This window comes from Herpailurus yagouaroundi, unplaced genomic scaffold, assembly GCF_014898765.1.
Source record: "Herpailurus yagouaroundi ecotype Mexico unplaced genomic scaffold, PumYag 159, whole genome shotgun sequence".
Taxonomy (NCBI): Eukaryota; Metazoa; Chordata; class Mammalia; order Carnivora; family Felidae; genus Herpailurus; species Herpailurus yagouaroundi.
In genome coordinates, this window is record NW_024412400.1 from 26098582 (window position 1) to 26114599 (window position 16018).

The 16018-nt window shown below is 35.7% G+C and overlaps 1 protein-coding gene across 6 annotated transcripts in view; it reads left to right on the forward strand.

Moving 5' to 3' along the window:
• HACL1 (2-hydroxyacyl-CoA lyase 1) overlaps positions 1-16018 on the forward strand; it is a 92163-nt gene that overhangs the window by 7883 nt on the left and 68262 nt on the right. For all 6 annotated transcript variants that reach the window (XR_005792045.1, XR_005792041.1, XR_005792042.1 and 3 more), the window contains 6 exons: positions 437-517; positions 2650-2722; positions 5136-5213; positions 6268-6362; positions 8132-8244; positions 8962-9097. Coding sequence is in view for 1 of the 6 variants with exons in the window: in XM_040480140.1 (XP_040336074.1) it covers positions 437-517; positions 2650-2722; positions 5136-5213; positions 6268-6362; positions 8132-8244; positions 8962-9097 (576 nt within the window). In the remaining 5 variants the exon portion in view is untranslated. The remainder of the gene's footprint in view (positions 1-436; positions 518-2649; positions 2723-5135; positions 5214-6267; positions 6363-8131; positions 8245-8961; positions 9098-16018) is intronic.

The window sequence follows — 16018 nt, forward strand, 5'->3', positions numbered from 1 at the left end:
GAGGCAGGTCATTCCATTTCAGAATTACTTTCTGTCAGATATCAATTGACATATTTATCTATTAAAATTTTTTAAAGATATTTTTCCACATAAAAATGTACTCCACATCAAAAATTTTCTTTTGTATACAGTTAAATCAATGGGGCCCAAATATAACCTCTTTAAAATATGAAGAGGTTCAAAATATGAAGAAGTTAGTGAAATATAGTATGAAGATGATGGGTCTCTTCTTTCTTGCAGGAAGACTGATACAATCTTTCTTTTGTTTCTTTTATAATTCACAAAATATTCTAATAATTGCTTTACCAATTGTAGTAAAGACCTGTATGTCCTTCCTTTGAAGTCCAAGAAAGTTGCCATGTTTCCCCCTAAAGTGATATAATCACCTGTTCCACTTGACCTGCTTTTAATAAAATAAATTCTGTTTTGCTTCTAGGCCTGGAGTATGCCTTGTTGTTTCTGGCCCAGGTCTCATCCATGCTTTGGGTGGTATGGCAAATGCAAACATGAACTGTTGGTAATTAAATTGCTGTTACTGAAAACATTTTCTTAAATGTCAGTGTGTGATTTTACCTACTGGAACAACCAGTGATCTAGCGTGAGAAGACCTGGAATCAGGTGCTTGAGGGAATGGCTTGGTAAAAAATTAAATTAAGAATAGTATTAGGAAGAACAACAAAAAAATATCAGTAATCTTACTTACTTAGAGGTAAACACATTTTTGAGTTTTTGGAAAACTTATGTGTAGAAGCATATGGGAATACACGTATGCTTAATTCATTAAGTCTCCCTGTATAAACCTTCTTTCAAGTAACATCTTCCTTCATTAAGATATAAGCATTTCTTGGGGTGCCTGGCTGGTTTAGTTTGTAAAGCTTGGGACTCTTAATCTCAGGGTCGTAAGTTCAAGCCCTACATTGGGCATGGAGCCTACTAAAAAATAAAAAAGATATAAGTGTTTCTTTAAAAAAATTTTTTTAATGTTTTTATTTATTTTTGAGACAGAGACAGAGCATGAGCAGGGGAGGGGCAGAGAGAGAGGGAGACAGAATCTGAAGCAGGCTCCAGGCTCTGAGCTGTCAGCACAGAGCCCAACATGGGGCTCGAACTCACAGACTGTGAGATCGTGACCCGAGCTGAAGTCAGACGCTTAACCAACTAAGCCACCCAGGTGTCCCAAGATAAGTGTTTCTAAACGTATGTGTAGAAGCATATGGTGAGAGCTCTGTGTTTAACTCATAGAAACTAGACAGTGTATAACATGTCATTCATATTCATCTTTCATTAAGATAGAAGTTTATAAACTTACGTGTAGAAGCTTGTGGGAACAGGCTTACGCTTAACTCATTAAAACTATACTGTGTATAAACCTTAAAAAAAAAACAACACATTTTGGAGTGTGTGTGTATATGTATGTGTATGTGCCTCTCTATATATGTGAATGTGTGTGCAGTTCTCTTTAAGTGCAGAATTATTTTTAAAACACCTCAGCTCAGAATGTAAGAATGTATCCAGTTCTTTATCTTGTTTTGCATAACTAGCAAGACAATTGAAATTCTTAGATTTTTTGAGTTTGCTTTATAAGCTCTTTAGTACTTACTCTTTGACCTTGCACTTAACCCCATCTTTGGGGTTAACCAGTAAGGTCATGTTAAAAGGAGTTATGTTCTAGTCAATTCATAAAACATTTAATCTTCCTTCATACAAAGAAGTATCATCCTAGTATGAAGGAAGAGTAAATATTTAGATATTATTTACACCAATGTCCTAGTAGGTAGGACATTGTCCGCTTTCTTGCCAGATGCCTTCTTTCCTTTCTTCTTATAGTAGTTTAAAAGTAAAAACTAACCATGTGGAGGCCATAAAGGGAATCCCAACAAAACTCCAAAGATTGAAAATATACAGTATTTGTAACTTGCAGTTCTTAGAGGAAATGGTTTTGAATGAATCTGTTACTAAAGAAGATCAAAGATCCATGCTTTAGCCAATAAGATCATGTTAGAGGGGGTTATGTTCTAGTCAATTCATAAAATATTTAATCTTCTTTAATACTAGGAATATGAAAGAAGATTAAATATTTTAGTGTTATTTAGACTAATGTCCTAGTAAGAGGGCATTGTTCACTTTCTTGACATATGCCTTCTTTCTCCCTTCCTAGTCTTTCTCTTTCTTTACCTTCTTTAGGGCCTGACTTTGTTTTTCGTAACGTTTAAGTTTGCCCTAACTTTTCTTCTCCTTGAAGGATAAGATTGGATTATTGGTGTGGAGTTTCTTTCACTCCATCATTTCCAAATAGACTCACTTCGGAAGGTGTGAAAAACAATTGTTTCCTCCTCTTAATCCCAAGACTAATAATGGGAAGGGCATAAAAAGTTATTTTACATTATCACAGGTAGAGATTTAGCATCATATCCAGAAGGACTTGGGAAGAGGGAGGCATGGAGGAAGAGCATTTACTATAAATTTCAGATTTTTCTGAAATTAAGGAATTAAAGAAGGGTTCTCTCATATCCGGTTGCCTACTAAATATTTAGTTTGTTGAAATTTTCTCTGTCAACATACATTGCTGTTTACTTATTGGGCACTTTCCTCAGTATTTTACATGTCTATCTTACTTGTAATTTTCTTTTAAAACAACGAATTTTTCAGGCCCTTGATTGTGATTGGTGGTTCTTCTGAAAGAAGTCAGGAAACTATGGGAGCCTTCCAGGAGTTTCCTCAGGTATCCAACTCTAAAATTGTTATTACAGAGTTTAGTAGCATAAATCAATGCTATTAAGATTTAATGAGAAGAAAAAAAAAGATTTAACAGAAAAAATAAAAACCTATCTGTAAAATAAACAATGACAATAAAATAGACATATTTGAGATAATTTAAAGGTGGTTTTTCCTTAACTACAAGATAATCTCAGTGTGGATATTAAAAAAGCTCAGGCTCTGCCTGCTTAGGAGCAGTCTTCCAAGAAATACATCTTTTTTTTTTTTTTTTTTTCCTTAATGTTTATTTTTGAGACAGGGAGTGGGGGCAGAGAGAGGGGGAGACACAGAATCCAAAGCAGTCTCCAAGCTCTGAGCTGTCTGCACAGACACTTAACCAACTGAGCCACCCAAGCACCCTAAGAAATACATCTTTTTAACAGGCTTTTACACTCTGAAAATAAGTCTTAAAGATGCAGGAATAAAAATGGTGTAGGACAATGCCTCTCAAACTTTAAGGAAGTAAAAAATTGAGAGGAAAAATCCTACTTAAAATGACTATCAGTAAAAAATAAAATGACTGTCAGTAGACTCTGGACAAGTTCATTTTTATCTTAGAAAGCTGAGGAAAGAAAATATTTAAAAATTTCTAAAAACTTAAAAGAATTTGTCAACAAGATGGTATAGTGGGATTTTTTTTTTTTTTTTTTGCTTTTCTACATATTTAATACAGGTGCAACAGAGGTATTCATAAATAGATGCATAAAACAAAATGCTACAGGTTTAAGAAACATTGTAGAAACAAATAGGTGAGAGTGAATGATTAACTCTTAAGCATATATTTACCCATTCATAGTACAAAGTTATGAGCAAAGTTAAAACCGTTAGGCAGAGTCTACTGGTTAATCATAAGTCATTGTGAGAACCTCAGAATATAAACATAGAATTTTATATATGGTTTAAATAATTGTAAAATTTTAGATCTTGGCATAGTTTGATGCAAAAGTTACATTTCTGTCCTCTTGAAAGGGAATTGAAGTTTTACTTTGTCAATGGCAAAGAATAACAATGGCTATTTAAAAAAAATTTTTTTTTCAACGTTTATTTTTGGGACAGAGAGAGACAGAGCATGAATGGGGGAGGGGCAGAGAGAGAGGGAGACACAGAATCGGAAACAGGCTCCAGGCTCTGAGCCATCAGCCCAGAGCCTGACGCAGGGCTCGAACTCCCGGACCGCGAGATCGTGACCTGGCTGAAGTCGGACGCTTAACCGACTGCGCCACCCAGGCGTCCCAACAATGGCTATTTAAAAGATGCTGATAGGGGCACCTGGGTGGCTCAGTTGGTTGAGCGTCTGACTTCGGCTCAGGTCATGATCTCACAGTCCATGAGTTCAAACCTGCGTCAGGCTCTGTGCTGCCAGCTCAGAGCCTGGAGCCTGTTTCAGATTCTGTGTCTCCCTCTCTCTCTGCCCCTCCCCTGCTCATGCTCTGTCTTTCTGTGTCTCAAAAAAAAAAAAAAAAAAAAAAACATTTTAAAAAATTAAAATAAAAGATGCTGATATATTTGAGAAATAAGTAGACCAGATAAGTTATTTAAAAAGAAATTTAAGATTGCTATAGAAACTTTATAGATGAAAAGAAAGCAGAGGTAATGTCCATTGCAGATATTTTTTTCCTCAAAAGGAAGATGAAATAAGTTTATTAGATGAAATGAGAAATTTGAAGAGAAAGATCACTACATTTGATTTAAAATCTAAATACTGTTTTTGTGGAAATACTGCCATGACCAGGAAGAGACTGAAAATCTTAATTCCTTTGTGCTTGTGGCACTAAGACTACCAACTGTTCCATAGATTTCATACCAAAAAGTATCAAGAGACACCATTTCTATATAATGCCTCAGGGAACCTTAAACAGTGAAAAATTAACAATACTGAACTGACACCTCCCAAACAGCATAGCAGTAAAATATGTAACAGGAAAATTGGCAGAAACGTAAGGTTAGATTATCATTGTAACAACATGAAACAGATGAAGTTTTGTATTCCTGGCTGTGTAATTTTTGGGTCCAAGATATGCTCATTTTAATTTTTAGTGGACATGATCAACTTCCCTTCTATTTAGACTTTCACCAGCAGCTTAGGAGAGTGCCTGTTTTCCTGTGTGGAAGTAGACGCTGAATATTATCAAACTCTTTCTTTTTTGCTAGTCTGAGAAGTGAAAATGATGTCTTGTTTTTTATTTACTGTCTGAATCATACTGAGACTTAAATTTGATTGTGCTTTGCATAGGCTTTACAGAAACAGCCCAAGTAATGTATTTTCTCCATCTTTTCTCTAAACATAATAGGAAGTAATGAGTTAACGTTTTGTCTTCCTTCAGAAGAGTAATATGATCTATAAGCTGAATTTTAAGGGATTTTCTTTCTGCATATAGGTTGAAGCTTGTAGATTATATAGCAAGTTCTCTGCCCGGCCAAGCAGCATAGAGACTATTCCCTCTATTATCGAGAAGGTAAAGTATTTAATTACAGGTCCTCCAACTCAACTGGTTTTTCTCAGTTGCTCATACCTGTGTTATTTTTATTCTCAATAGAATGAGCAACAATTTAGTATATATTCAGGCAGCCAAAAATAATATAAAGAGCTATGTACATTTTAATTTTGCTGTCATTTAATTATAGACACAGAGATCAAATAAATAATTTTTGAAAAAAGTTTCTCCTTAAGTTTTTTTTTTTTTAATTTTTTTTTTTTCAACGTTTATTTATTTTTGGGACAGAGTGAAACAGAGCATGAACGGGGGAGGGGCAGAGAGAGAGGGAGACACAAAATCGGAAACAGGCTCCAGGCTCCGAGCCATCAGCCCAGAGCCGGACGTGGGGCTCGAACTCACGGAGCGCGAGATCGTGACCTGGCTGAAGTCGGACGCTTAACCGACTGCGCCACCCAGGCGCCCCTCTCCTTAAGTTTTTTAAATTACTATTTTTTAATTACAGAAAAGTAAAAAGAAAGATAAAAGGAGACCCTGAGTTCCCTTTCTGTCATGCTTTTCCAAAAGATTATGTTTGAAAATTATACTAATGCATATAAAACTGTGTCTTAGTTGATTAAACAGCGTATTATAAAGTAATTTTAGTTGGCCAACATTGGTATGTGGAGTTATGTTTGAGCTGTTTCAAAACCATGTGGTACATATTACAACATCACAGTTGGCCAAGTCTTTAGGATTAGGAAGCAGGGAAAAGTACATGTTACAGAGTAAAGACTTGGCAGGCAGAGCTTGGTGGGTAATTTCTAAGACCAATGCGTGCTACAACATGAATTTTAAAACCTTTGGCGAGCATTTTCTTTCATATCTCTCCCCTTTAAAAAAATACTTTTAAAATATATATTTCAATAGAGGGCATTTCAGTTTTAGTTAAAATTGCTTATTTCTCCAGCTAAGGATGTCCAGAAAAATTAAAATCGTATTCCTTTCACAATTTTAATTATCTTTGAGTGAATTATGTATTTCAATTATGTAATGAGAGTTTTAAAATATTTTCTTCTATTTGTAATAAATTTAGGCAGTGAGAAGCAGCATTTATGGTCGTCCAGGTGCTTGTTATATTGACATACCTGCAGATTTTGTGAACTTGCAGGTGAATGTGAATTCTGTAAGGTAAGGAATAGTTACACTGGCGTTCTTTCTTAATTGTGTTATTATAATGTTTAACTTTTTCACAGATTACTTAGCAGTTTATAAGTTAATCTTCATTTGTCTTAACTTTTGACAATTTAATAATTAAACTAAGTCCTGGCCAAAGGCCTGGAGCTTTCTGAGCACTCATTTTAAATTATTCTTCTAATAGCTATAAATAATACATCACCATCAATGTAGTAGGGGTTATATAGAGTCTTCATAGTGTAAACCAAGAGATCAGGCGACTGTTGAAAAATTCTTTAGGACTCAGCATAAAAAATTTTAGTCTTTCTGTCTGTCTCTGTGATTTAAAAATATTCCACCTCAGGTGTTACTATGATTTGCATGTTCCCTTCTTTCTTAAATAAACACTGGGTGAATAAAGAATATAAGAAACATTTTTCACTGGGATCAAAGTCACCTCAGATAAGGATGGATACTTAGGTTAATGCATCACTCTGGGTACCATTTAGTATATTCTTGCTGTTGTGGACCCAGTGGTTCTCCAGTGACTACAGAGAGACGGTGTGCATTTCTGTGTATTCAGTATACCAAGGAGTTGCTTCTCTTGGTGAGAGTCATCTACTCTGCATAATACCTGAACATGATAAATGCAGTATTGAGCGGAGGGAAGGCAGAGATGAGTCTCTGGTAAGTTAACTCTGTAAGCCTTCTTTAAAATTTTTGTAAAGGTTGAATGTCTTTTTTGTATTATATGTTCAAATTTTGTACAGTGTGCAATGTTTATTCAAATAAATGAAAACACTGAGGATTTGGTGTCTAGAAATACTTAACTATAATTTAAATTTCTATGTTAACTATACTTAATATTTCTTTTCTAATGCATGTTGTATACTAAAATATTGACTCTCCCAGTGAATGGAAATATAGTGAGGTAGTTAAAAGCATGGGCTTTGGAGACAGAATGACCTAGTTCAATCCAGTCTCTGCCACATACCATCTGGGGACGCTGGGCAAATTACTTTGAGTTTTTCCCCCAGTGGTGATATGGAAATAAAATGCCTAACCTCATTGTTTTGAAAATTAAATGAGACTAAATGACACATAGTAGTAAACACTGGCTTTTCGTATGTTTTTACTATTATTACAACAAGAACTATTACTACAATGTAAAACCATTGATTCAAATTTCCTGTCAATGAATTACTCACTTGATTGGTTTTAGATGGTATTAGGCAATAACTTAATTTACTAGGCGTGATAGGGACATTATGGTTATATAGGAGAAAGTCTTTATATTTTAGAGCTGCATGGAAAAGCTTTTAATTGCCTATAATTCTCTTTAAAATGGTTCAGGAATGGGGCACCTGGGTGGCTCAGTCGGTTGAGCATCAACTTCGGCTGAGGTCATGATCTCACGGTTCATGAGTTCGAGCCCCGTGTCGGGCTCTATGCTGTCAGCTCGGAGCCTGGAGCCTGCTTCAGATTCTGTGTCTCCCTCTCTCTCTGCCCTTCCCCTACTCGCACTCTGTCTGTCTCTCTCTCAAAAATAAATAAAACATTAAAAAAATTAAAAAAAAAATAGTTCAGGAAACAAATTTATGTACATATTTGTGTGCGTATGTGTGAAGCAAATGTGGTAAAATGATACTAAGTTGTTGAATATATCAGGTGGATATATGGAGTTTATTGTACTGCTTTTTTTCTACCTTTTTATGTATTTGTTATTTTTACAGTTAAAAGTTTAAAACTTGCCTCTTTTAATGAACAGAGCTCTTCACTTCCAGGTACACGGAGTGTTGCATGCCACCTCCTGTTAGTATGGCAGAGACCTCCGCTATATGTATGGCAGCAACTGTTATTAGAAATGCCAAGAAGCCCCTTCTTATCATCGGGAAAGGTAGCATTGATTGGAACTCTAAACTTTGCCCAGCTGTCAAAAGAATGTTGATTCTGTTTAGAAATTGTCTTCATTACTTATTAACATATCTAATATTCAAAATTGGAGTATGAGTTCTTTTCATTTAGCATTATTTATTAATTTTGAAATCACAGAATTATTCTAGAATGCCCAGAGATCTTATGCTTTTAAGGGAATATCTATTCTATTTCTTCAGTTCTATGCATGAATTATGGTTTCTTCCACTATAAAAATAATATGTGATCATTATTAAAAATGTTGGAAAATCCAGAAGATTAGAAAGAAGAAATCCCTTCTTCCAAAGACAACTATCTTAAACATTCATTTTTGTGTGTATATTTTGTATATTGTGATCACACCATATAGACTGTTTTAGTTATATTGGGTATTTCATTTAATATTATAACAACATTTCTTCAGTCTTAAATTTTTTTCCTAAGTATAATTTTAATGTCTGTTCATGTATATACTAATACTTCACTGGTAGATACTTAAATCTTTGCCATTTTTTTTGTTTGTTTAGTATAGTTGTGACAAACATGTTTGTGCTTAAAGCTTCTTCCATATATAGGCTTTAAGATAGATTCCCAGGAAGAAAATTTGAGAAGTTCTAAAAGCAATTTCATGTGAACTGTTTTAAGAATCACAGTGCCTGGAGCTTAACTGACTTGTCTAATATGTTTGCATTTCTTGTAGGTGCTGCTTATGCCCATGCAGAGGAGGGTATCAGGAAATTGGTGGAGCGGTGTAAATTGCCGTTTTTGCCCACCCCCATGGGAAAGGGTGTTATCCCTGATAACCATCCGAACTGTGTGGCTGCTGCCAGATCCAGGTGCGTGGCATTCTAGAATTTAAGTACAATGGCCTGGCAGATTTTAAGCTAATTTAAATTATTTTGTGACTTTAATGAATCTAGGAGAAGTTCTGAAATGTAATTTTAAGCACACCTGTTTCTTTTTAGACTTTTCAGCACTTTAAAGATGTTGCCCACTGCCTTCTGACCCTCCTGGTTCTAGATGAGAAATCTGTAGTCGTTTGAATCCTTGTTCCCCTACATGTAGTATGTTCTCCTGTGCCTGCTTGCAGGATTTTTTCTTTATTTTTGGTTTTCAGCAGTTTGATTATATGTCTAGGCATGGTTTTCTTTCAGTTTATCCTTGTTCTGTAATCTTCAATCTGTAAATTAATGTCTTCCACCAAATTTGTAAAGTTTCTGACCACTATTTCTTAAATATTTTTTCTGTACCAATCTCTTTCTCCTTTCCTGGGATAATGCAAATTGTAGACATTCTGATACTGTCCCATTGGTCCCTAAATATCTGTTCAACTTTTTTTCATCTTTAAAGTAGTTTATTAGAAATTTCTTATATGAAATGTTTTTTTATTTTTATTTTTAAATAAATTTTTTATTTTATTTACCTTTTAATTGAAATATAATTGCTATGCAATGTTGCATTTGTTTCAGGTATACAACATAGTGATTTGATAGCTCTATACATTATGCTGTGTTCTCCATTCAGTTCTTTTCAATGCTTTTGTCTCTTTTATATTTTATATTTCTCTTTTGAGAGCTTCTATCTTCCCATTTATTTGAAGAGTATTTTTGTTCACTTTATGGAGCATATTATAATAGCTGTTTTAATGTCCATGTTTACTCATTATCTGAGTCATCACAGAATGGGTGTCTTTTCATTTCTTTTGAGAATTGGTCAAATTTTTCTGGTTCTTTCATATATTGAGTATTTTTGGGATGTATCCCAGATTTTAAGTATTACGTTGCAAGATTCTAGGCCCTATTTACATCCTCTGTTGAATGTTGATTTTGTTTGTTTTAGCAAGCAGTTAGTCTGGTTAGGTTCAGACTGCAAGGTCTTACTAGAGGGGCAGTAGCTCCAGAGTCAGTTGAGTTTCGAAGCCTTTGCTGTGTTTGTCCACACATGCAAAGCCCAAGGGTGAACCCCAGTCGTGTGCCAGTTCCTCTCCAGAACTAGGGGTTTCTTTTCCCCAGAGTGACACTCTGTAGGACACCCCCTGCCCTTTCCAGGAGTCCCTTGCTGGTGCCTTATAGTACTGCACAAACAGAACTGCCTTTGGGGCAAAGTAACAGAAAGAAAGATAAAAAGTAAGGGGGATTGTCCCCATACTCTTTACAGTCCGAAGGGGCCCCTTTCCTGGTTCTTCTTGCCTGAAAAATGAAGTCTCTCAATTTTAGCTGCTGGGGATCTACCATGATACAGCTGTGCAGGAGGGCCGCTCCCAGAGCATGGCTGTGAGAGTGAAAAAGGAGAAAGAAAAAAACCTGAACTTCTCCCCGTCGTGCTCCTCCCTGGCTTTCAGGGTCCCTTTGATCACCTGTCCAAAAAAACAACGTTTCTCCCCAAGTTTTTGTTACCCTCCAGTTCTATAACCAGCACCGCCCTGAGTCAAAGCTACAAAGTAAAAGAGAGGGAAATAAACCTTAGAAACTCACCCCTTGTGTGAGTCACTTCTTTGACTCCTTTCCCCCACCCGTCTACTATTGGTTACTTTTCAGAATCCTCAGGCAGTTGCTTTTTATATTTTGTTCCCAGTTTTCCATTGTGATTAGAGAGCTAGGCTATAGTGGGCTTACCCAGTCTTGGCTGGCACTAGAAGTCTCTCCTTTTTAGACTTTTAAAACATACATTTGATAAACTATACATTTTTCTTTTAATTTCTTGAGATTTCTTTATTATGAAATATTCTAAATAATACAAATGAGAGGTCATTTAATTAACACTTATATAACTGCCACTCAGCTTTATTAAATATAATGTAATCTATTAAGTAATATGTAATATTAAGTAATCAAGTAATAAGTCATTGCTTTGTTTTTTTGTTTTTTTTTTTTTTTTTTTTAGGAAAAAAAAAAATTACAGATTCATTTGTAGTCCTCTGAATAGCTTTTCTGATCTCATTCCTTCCTCCCTGCACAGAGTTCACCATGGTTATGCATTTGGTGCTTTTCATAATCTCATGCACACACTAAAATTAATATTGAGGGTTTTTAGAATGTAATTTTTGCTCATTTAATGCTATCTTAAATAGATTATACCTTAATCTATACAAGTATAGACTATACCTTTACTTTTTTTTCATATTGGTATACATTGTAAGTAACCAAATTCTTACCCTGTTAAGGTTTTAGTGTGTGCATGTGTATATTTATATATTTGTATTTTAACTTGGCTTGAGCTGAAGTTTATCTTCATTCCATCAGAAGTTTAAGAAGGTAATATTAAACACATGGAACATTCTCCAGAATAGATCACATACTGGGACACAAATCAGCCCTTGACAGGTACGAAAGACTCAGATCATACCATGCATATTTTCAGACCACAATGCTATGAAACCCAAAATCAACCACAAGAAAAAATTTGGAATGACCACAAATACTTGGAGATTAAAGAACATCCTACTAAATAATGAATGAGTTAACCAAGAAATTAAAGAGGAAATTAAAAAGTGCATGGAAGCCAATGAAAATGATAACATGACAGCCCAAAACCTCTGGGATGCAGCAAAAGCCATCATAAGAGGGAAGTATGTAGCAATGCAGGCTTTCCTAAAGAAGGAAGAAAGGTCTCAGATACACAACCTAAACTATACCTTAAAGAGTTGGAAAAAGAACAGCAAATCCCCAAAACCACCAGAAGATGGGAAATAATAAAGATTAGAGCAGAAATCAATGCTATTGAAATTTATTTTTAATATGAAATTTATTGTCAGATTGGTTTCCATACAACACCCAGTGCTCATCCCAAAAGGTGCCCTCCTCAATATCCATCACTCACCCTCCCTCCCCCATCAACCCTCAGCTTGTTCTCAGTTTTTAAGAGTTTCTTATGCTTTGGCTCTCTCAGTCTCTAACCTCTTTTTTTTTTTTCCGTCCCCTCCCCATGGACTCAATGCTATTGAAATTTAAAAAACAAACAGTAGAACAGATCAGTGAAACCAGGAGCTGGTTCTTTGAAGGAATTAACAAAACTGATAAACCTTTAGCCAGATTGATCAAAAAGAAAAAGGAGAAGAGCCAAATAAATAAAATCCAGAATGAAAGAGGAGAGATCACAGCCAACACTGCAGAAATACAAACAATAATAAGAGAATATTGTAATTATATGCCAATAAATTAGGCAATCTGGAAGAAATGGAAAAATTCCTAGAAAACTATAAACTACCAAAACTGAAACAGGAAGAAATAGAGAATTTGAACAGACCCATAGCCACTAAAGAAATTGAATCAGTAGTCAAAAATCTCCCAAAAAACAAGAGTCCAGGGCTAGATGGCTTTCCAGGGGAATTCTACCAAACATTTATTTTTTTTTTAATGTTTTTTTTTTAACATTTATTTATTTTTGAGACAGAGAGAGACAGAGCATGAACAGGGGAGGAGCAGAGAGAGAGGGAGACACAGAATCTGAAACAGGCTCCAGGCTCTGAGCTGTCAGCACAGAGCCTGACGCAGGGCTCGAACCCACGGACCATGAGATCATGACCTGAGCCGAAGTCGGACGCTTAACCAACCAAGCCACCCAGGTGCCCCTCTACCAAACATTTAAAGAAGAGTTAACACCTATTCTTTCGAAGCTGTTCTAAAAAATAGAAATGGAAGGAAAACTTCCAAACTCATTCTACGAGGCCAGCATTATCTTGATTCCAAAACCAGACAAAGACCCCACTAAAAAGGAGAACTACAGACCAATTTCCCTGATGAACATGGATGCAAAAATTCTCAACAAAATACTAGCCAACTGGATCCAACAGTGCATTAAAAGAATTATTCGCCATGATCAAGTGGGATTTATACCTGGGATACAGGGCTGGTTCAATAACTGCAAATCAATCAGTGTGATACATCACATTAATAAAAGAAAGGACAAGAACCGCATGATCCTCTCAATAGATGCAGAGAAAGCATTTGACAAAATACAGCATCCTTTCTTGATAAAACCCCTCAAGAAAGTAGGGATAGAAGGATTATACCTCAAGATCATAAAAGCCATGTATGAAAGACCTGCAACTAATATCATCCTCAATGGGAAAGAGCTGAGACCTTTTCCCCTTACGTCAGGAACACGACAAGGATGTCCACTCTCACCACTGTTATTCAACATACTGTTGGAAGTCCTAGCCTCAGCAATCAGACAACACAAAGAAATAAAAGGCATCCAGATCCACAAGGAGAAAGTCAAACTTTCACTCTTCGCAGATGACATGATACTCTATGTGGGAAACCCAAAAGATTCCACCAAAAAACTGCTAGAACTGATCCGTGAATTCAGCAAAGTCGCAGGATATAAAATCAGTGCACAGAAATCGGTTGTATTTCTATTCTATACACCAATAATGAAGCAGCAGAAAGAGAGATCAAGGAATTGATCCCATTTACAATTGCACCAAAACCCATAAAATACCTAGGAATAAACGTAACCAAAGAAGTGAAAAATGTATGTGCTGAAAACTATAGAAAGCTTATGAAAGAAAATGAAGAAGACACACACACAAAAATGGAAAAATATTCCATGCTCCTGCATTGGAAGAACAAATATTGTTAAAATGTCAATACTATCCAAAGCAATCTACATATTTGGTGCATCCCTATCAGAATAACACCAGTATTCTTCACAGAGCTAGAACAAACAATCCTAAAAATTTGTATGGAACCAGAAAAGACCCCGGATGGCCAAAACAGTCCTGAAAAAGAAAACCAAAGCTGGAGGCATCATAATTCTGGACTTCAGGACTTCCATACTCTGGAAAACAGTGTGGAGGTTCCTCAAAAAATTAAAAATAGAACTACCTACAACCCAGAAATAGCACTACTAGGAATTTATCCAAAGGATACAGGAGTGCTGATTCATAGGGGCACTTGTACCCCAATGTTTATAGCAGCACTTTCAACAATAGCCAAATCATGGAAAGAGCCCAAATATCCATCAACTGCTGAATGGATAAAGAAGACGTGGTTTATATATACAATGGAATACTACTTGGCAATGAGAAAGAATGAAATCCTGCCATTTGCAACAACATGGATTGAACTGGAGGGTATTATGCTAAGTGAACTAAGTCAGAAAAAGATCTCGTATGTTTTCACTCATATGTGGAACTTGAGAAACTTAACAGAAGACCATGGAGGAAGGGAAGGGGGAAAATAGTTTCAAACAGAGAAGGAGGCAAACCCATAAGAGACTCTTAAATACAGAGAACAAACTGAGGGTTGATGGCGGGGGGGAGAGGGGAAAATGGGTGATGGGCATTGAGGAGGGCACTTCCTGGGATGAGTACTGGGTGTTGTATGTAAGTGATGAATCACGGGAATCTACCACTGAAACCAAGAGCACACTGTATATGCTGTATGTTAGTTAACTTGACAATAAATTATATTAAATTAACAATAGAACTACCATATGACCCAGCAATTGCACTACTAGGTATTTATCCAAAGGATACAGGAGTGCTGTTTTGAAGGGGCACATGCACCTTAATGTTTATAGCAGAGCTATCGACAATAGCCAAAATGTGGAAAGAACCCAAATGTCCATTGATGGATAAAGAAGATGTGGTATATATATGCAATGGGATATTACTTGATCAAAAAGAATGAAATCTTGCCATTTGCAACATGGATGGAACTAGAGCGCATTATACTAAGTGAAATTAGTCAGAGAAAGACAAATATATGACTCGTGGAATTTAGGATACAAAACAGATGAACAGAAGGAAAGTGAAGCAAAAATAATATAAAAACAGGGAGGGGGGCAAACCATAAGAGACTCTTAAAATCAGAGAACAAACTGTTGCTGGAGGGTTGTGGTTGGGGGATAGGCTAAATGGGCAAGGGGCATTAGGGAGGACACTTGTTGGGATGAGCACTGGGTGTTATATGTAGGGGATGAATCACTGGATTCTATTCCTGAAATCATTATTGCACTGTATGCTAACTAACTTGGATGTAAATTAAAAAAGAAAAAAAAAGAATAACAATGAAGAATATTTATCTTGAAAAAAGAAGTTAATAGGGTAAAAAAGATTCCAAGCAGTCATAAATAATCAAATCAATATTATCAAGTATCAATAAGCACATCTATTCTTCTAATTGCAGTTTTTATCTGTTTGTTAAATTGGGTCCCACAGGACCAATACAGTATATGAAAATGCTATTTCATGTATGATATCCTCACTGAAGAAGACAAAAGTAAAAGAATAGATCCCCTATAGAAAAATGTAGGATAAAAGGGAAACAGCCAAGAAGCAGAAAAATGAGAAGTGAAAAAAGAACCCCATAGCAATTATGATATAAATCCTTCTGTAGACAGGTAGAAACATTATTGATTGGATCAATAAAAAGACAGTTACATATAAGAACATCTGAAGCAAATGATACAGCATAAAGTAAGCAAAGGTGTATGAGGTAAGAACAAAGCAAAGATGACTTAATATCAGTGTGCATGTCAAAGTAAAAATTATTTAAAAAAAATTCGTTGTATTGACAAGGATATTAAGATATATAAAATAAAACTATTAATACATTTGGTAAATTTTTTGAAAGCATTTTGGGAATATGAATCAATCGTCTTACAAATACCTGCTTCTAGGAATCAGTATGAAACATGCATTAGATGTTCAAGTGTAGGGGCGCCTGTGTGGCTCAGTTAGACATCCGACTCTTGATAATGGCTCAGGCTCAGGCTCCACTGAGCGTGGAGCCTGCTTGGGGTTCTCTCTC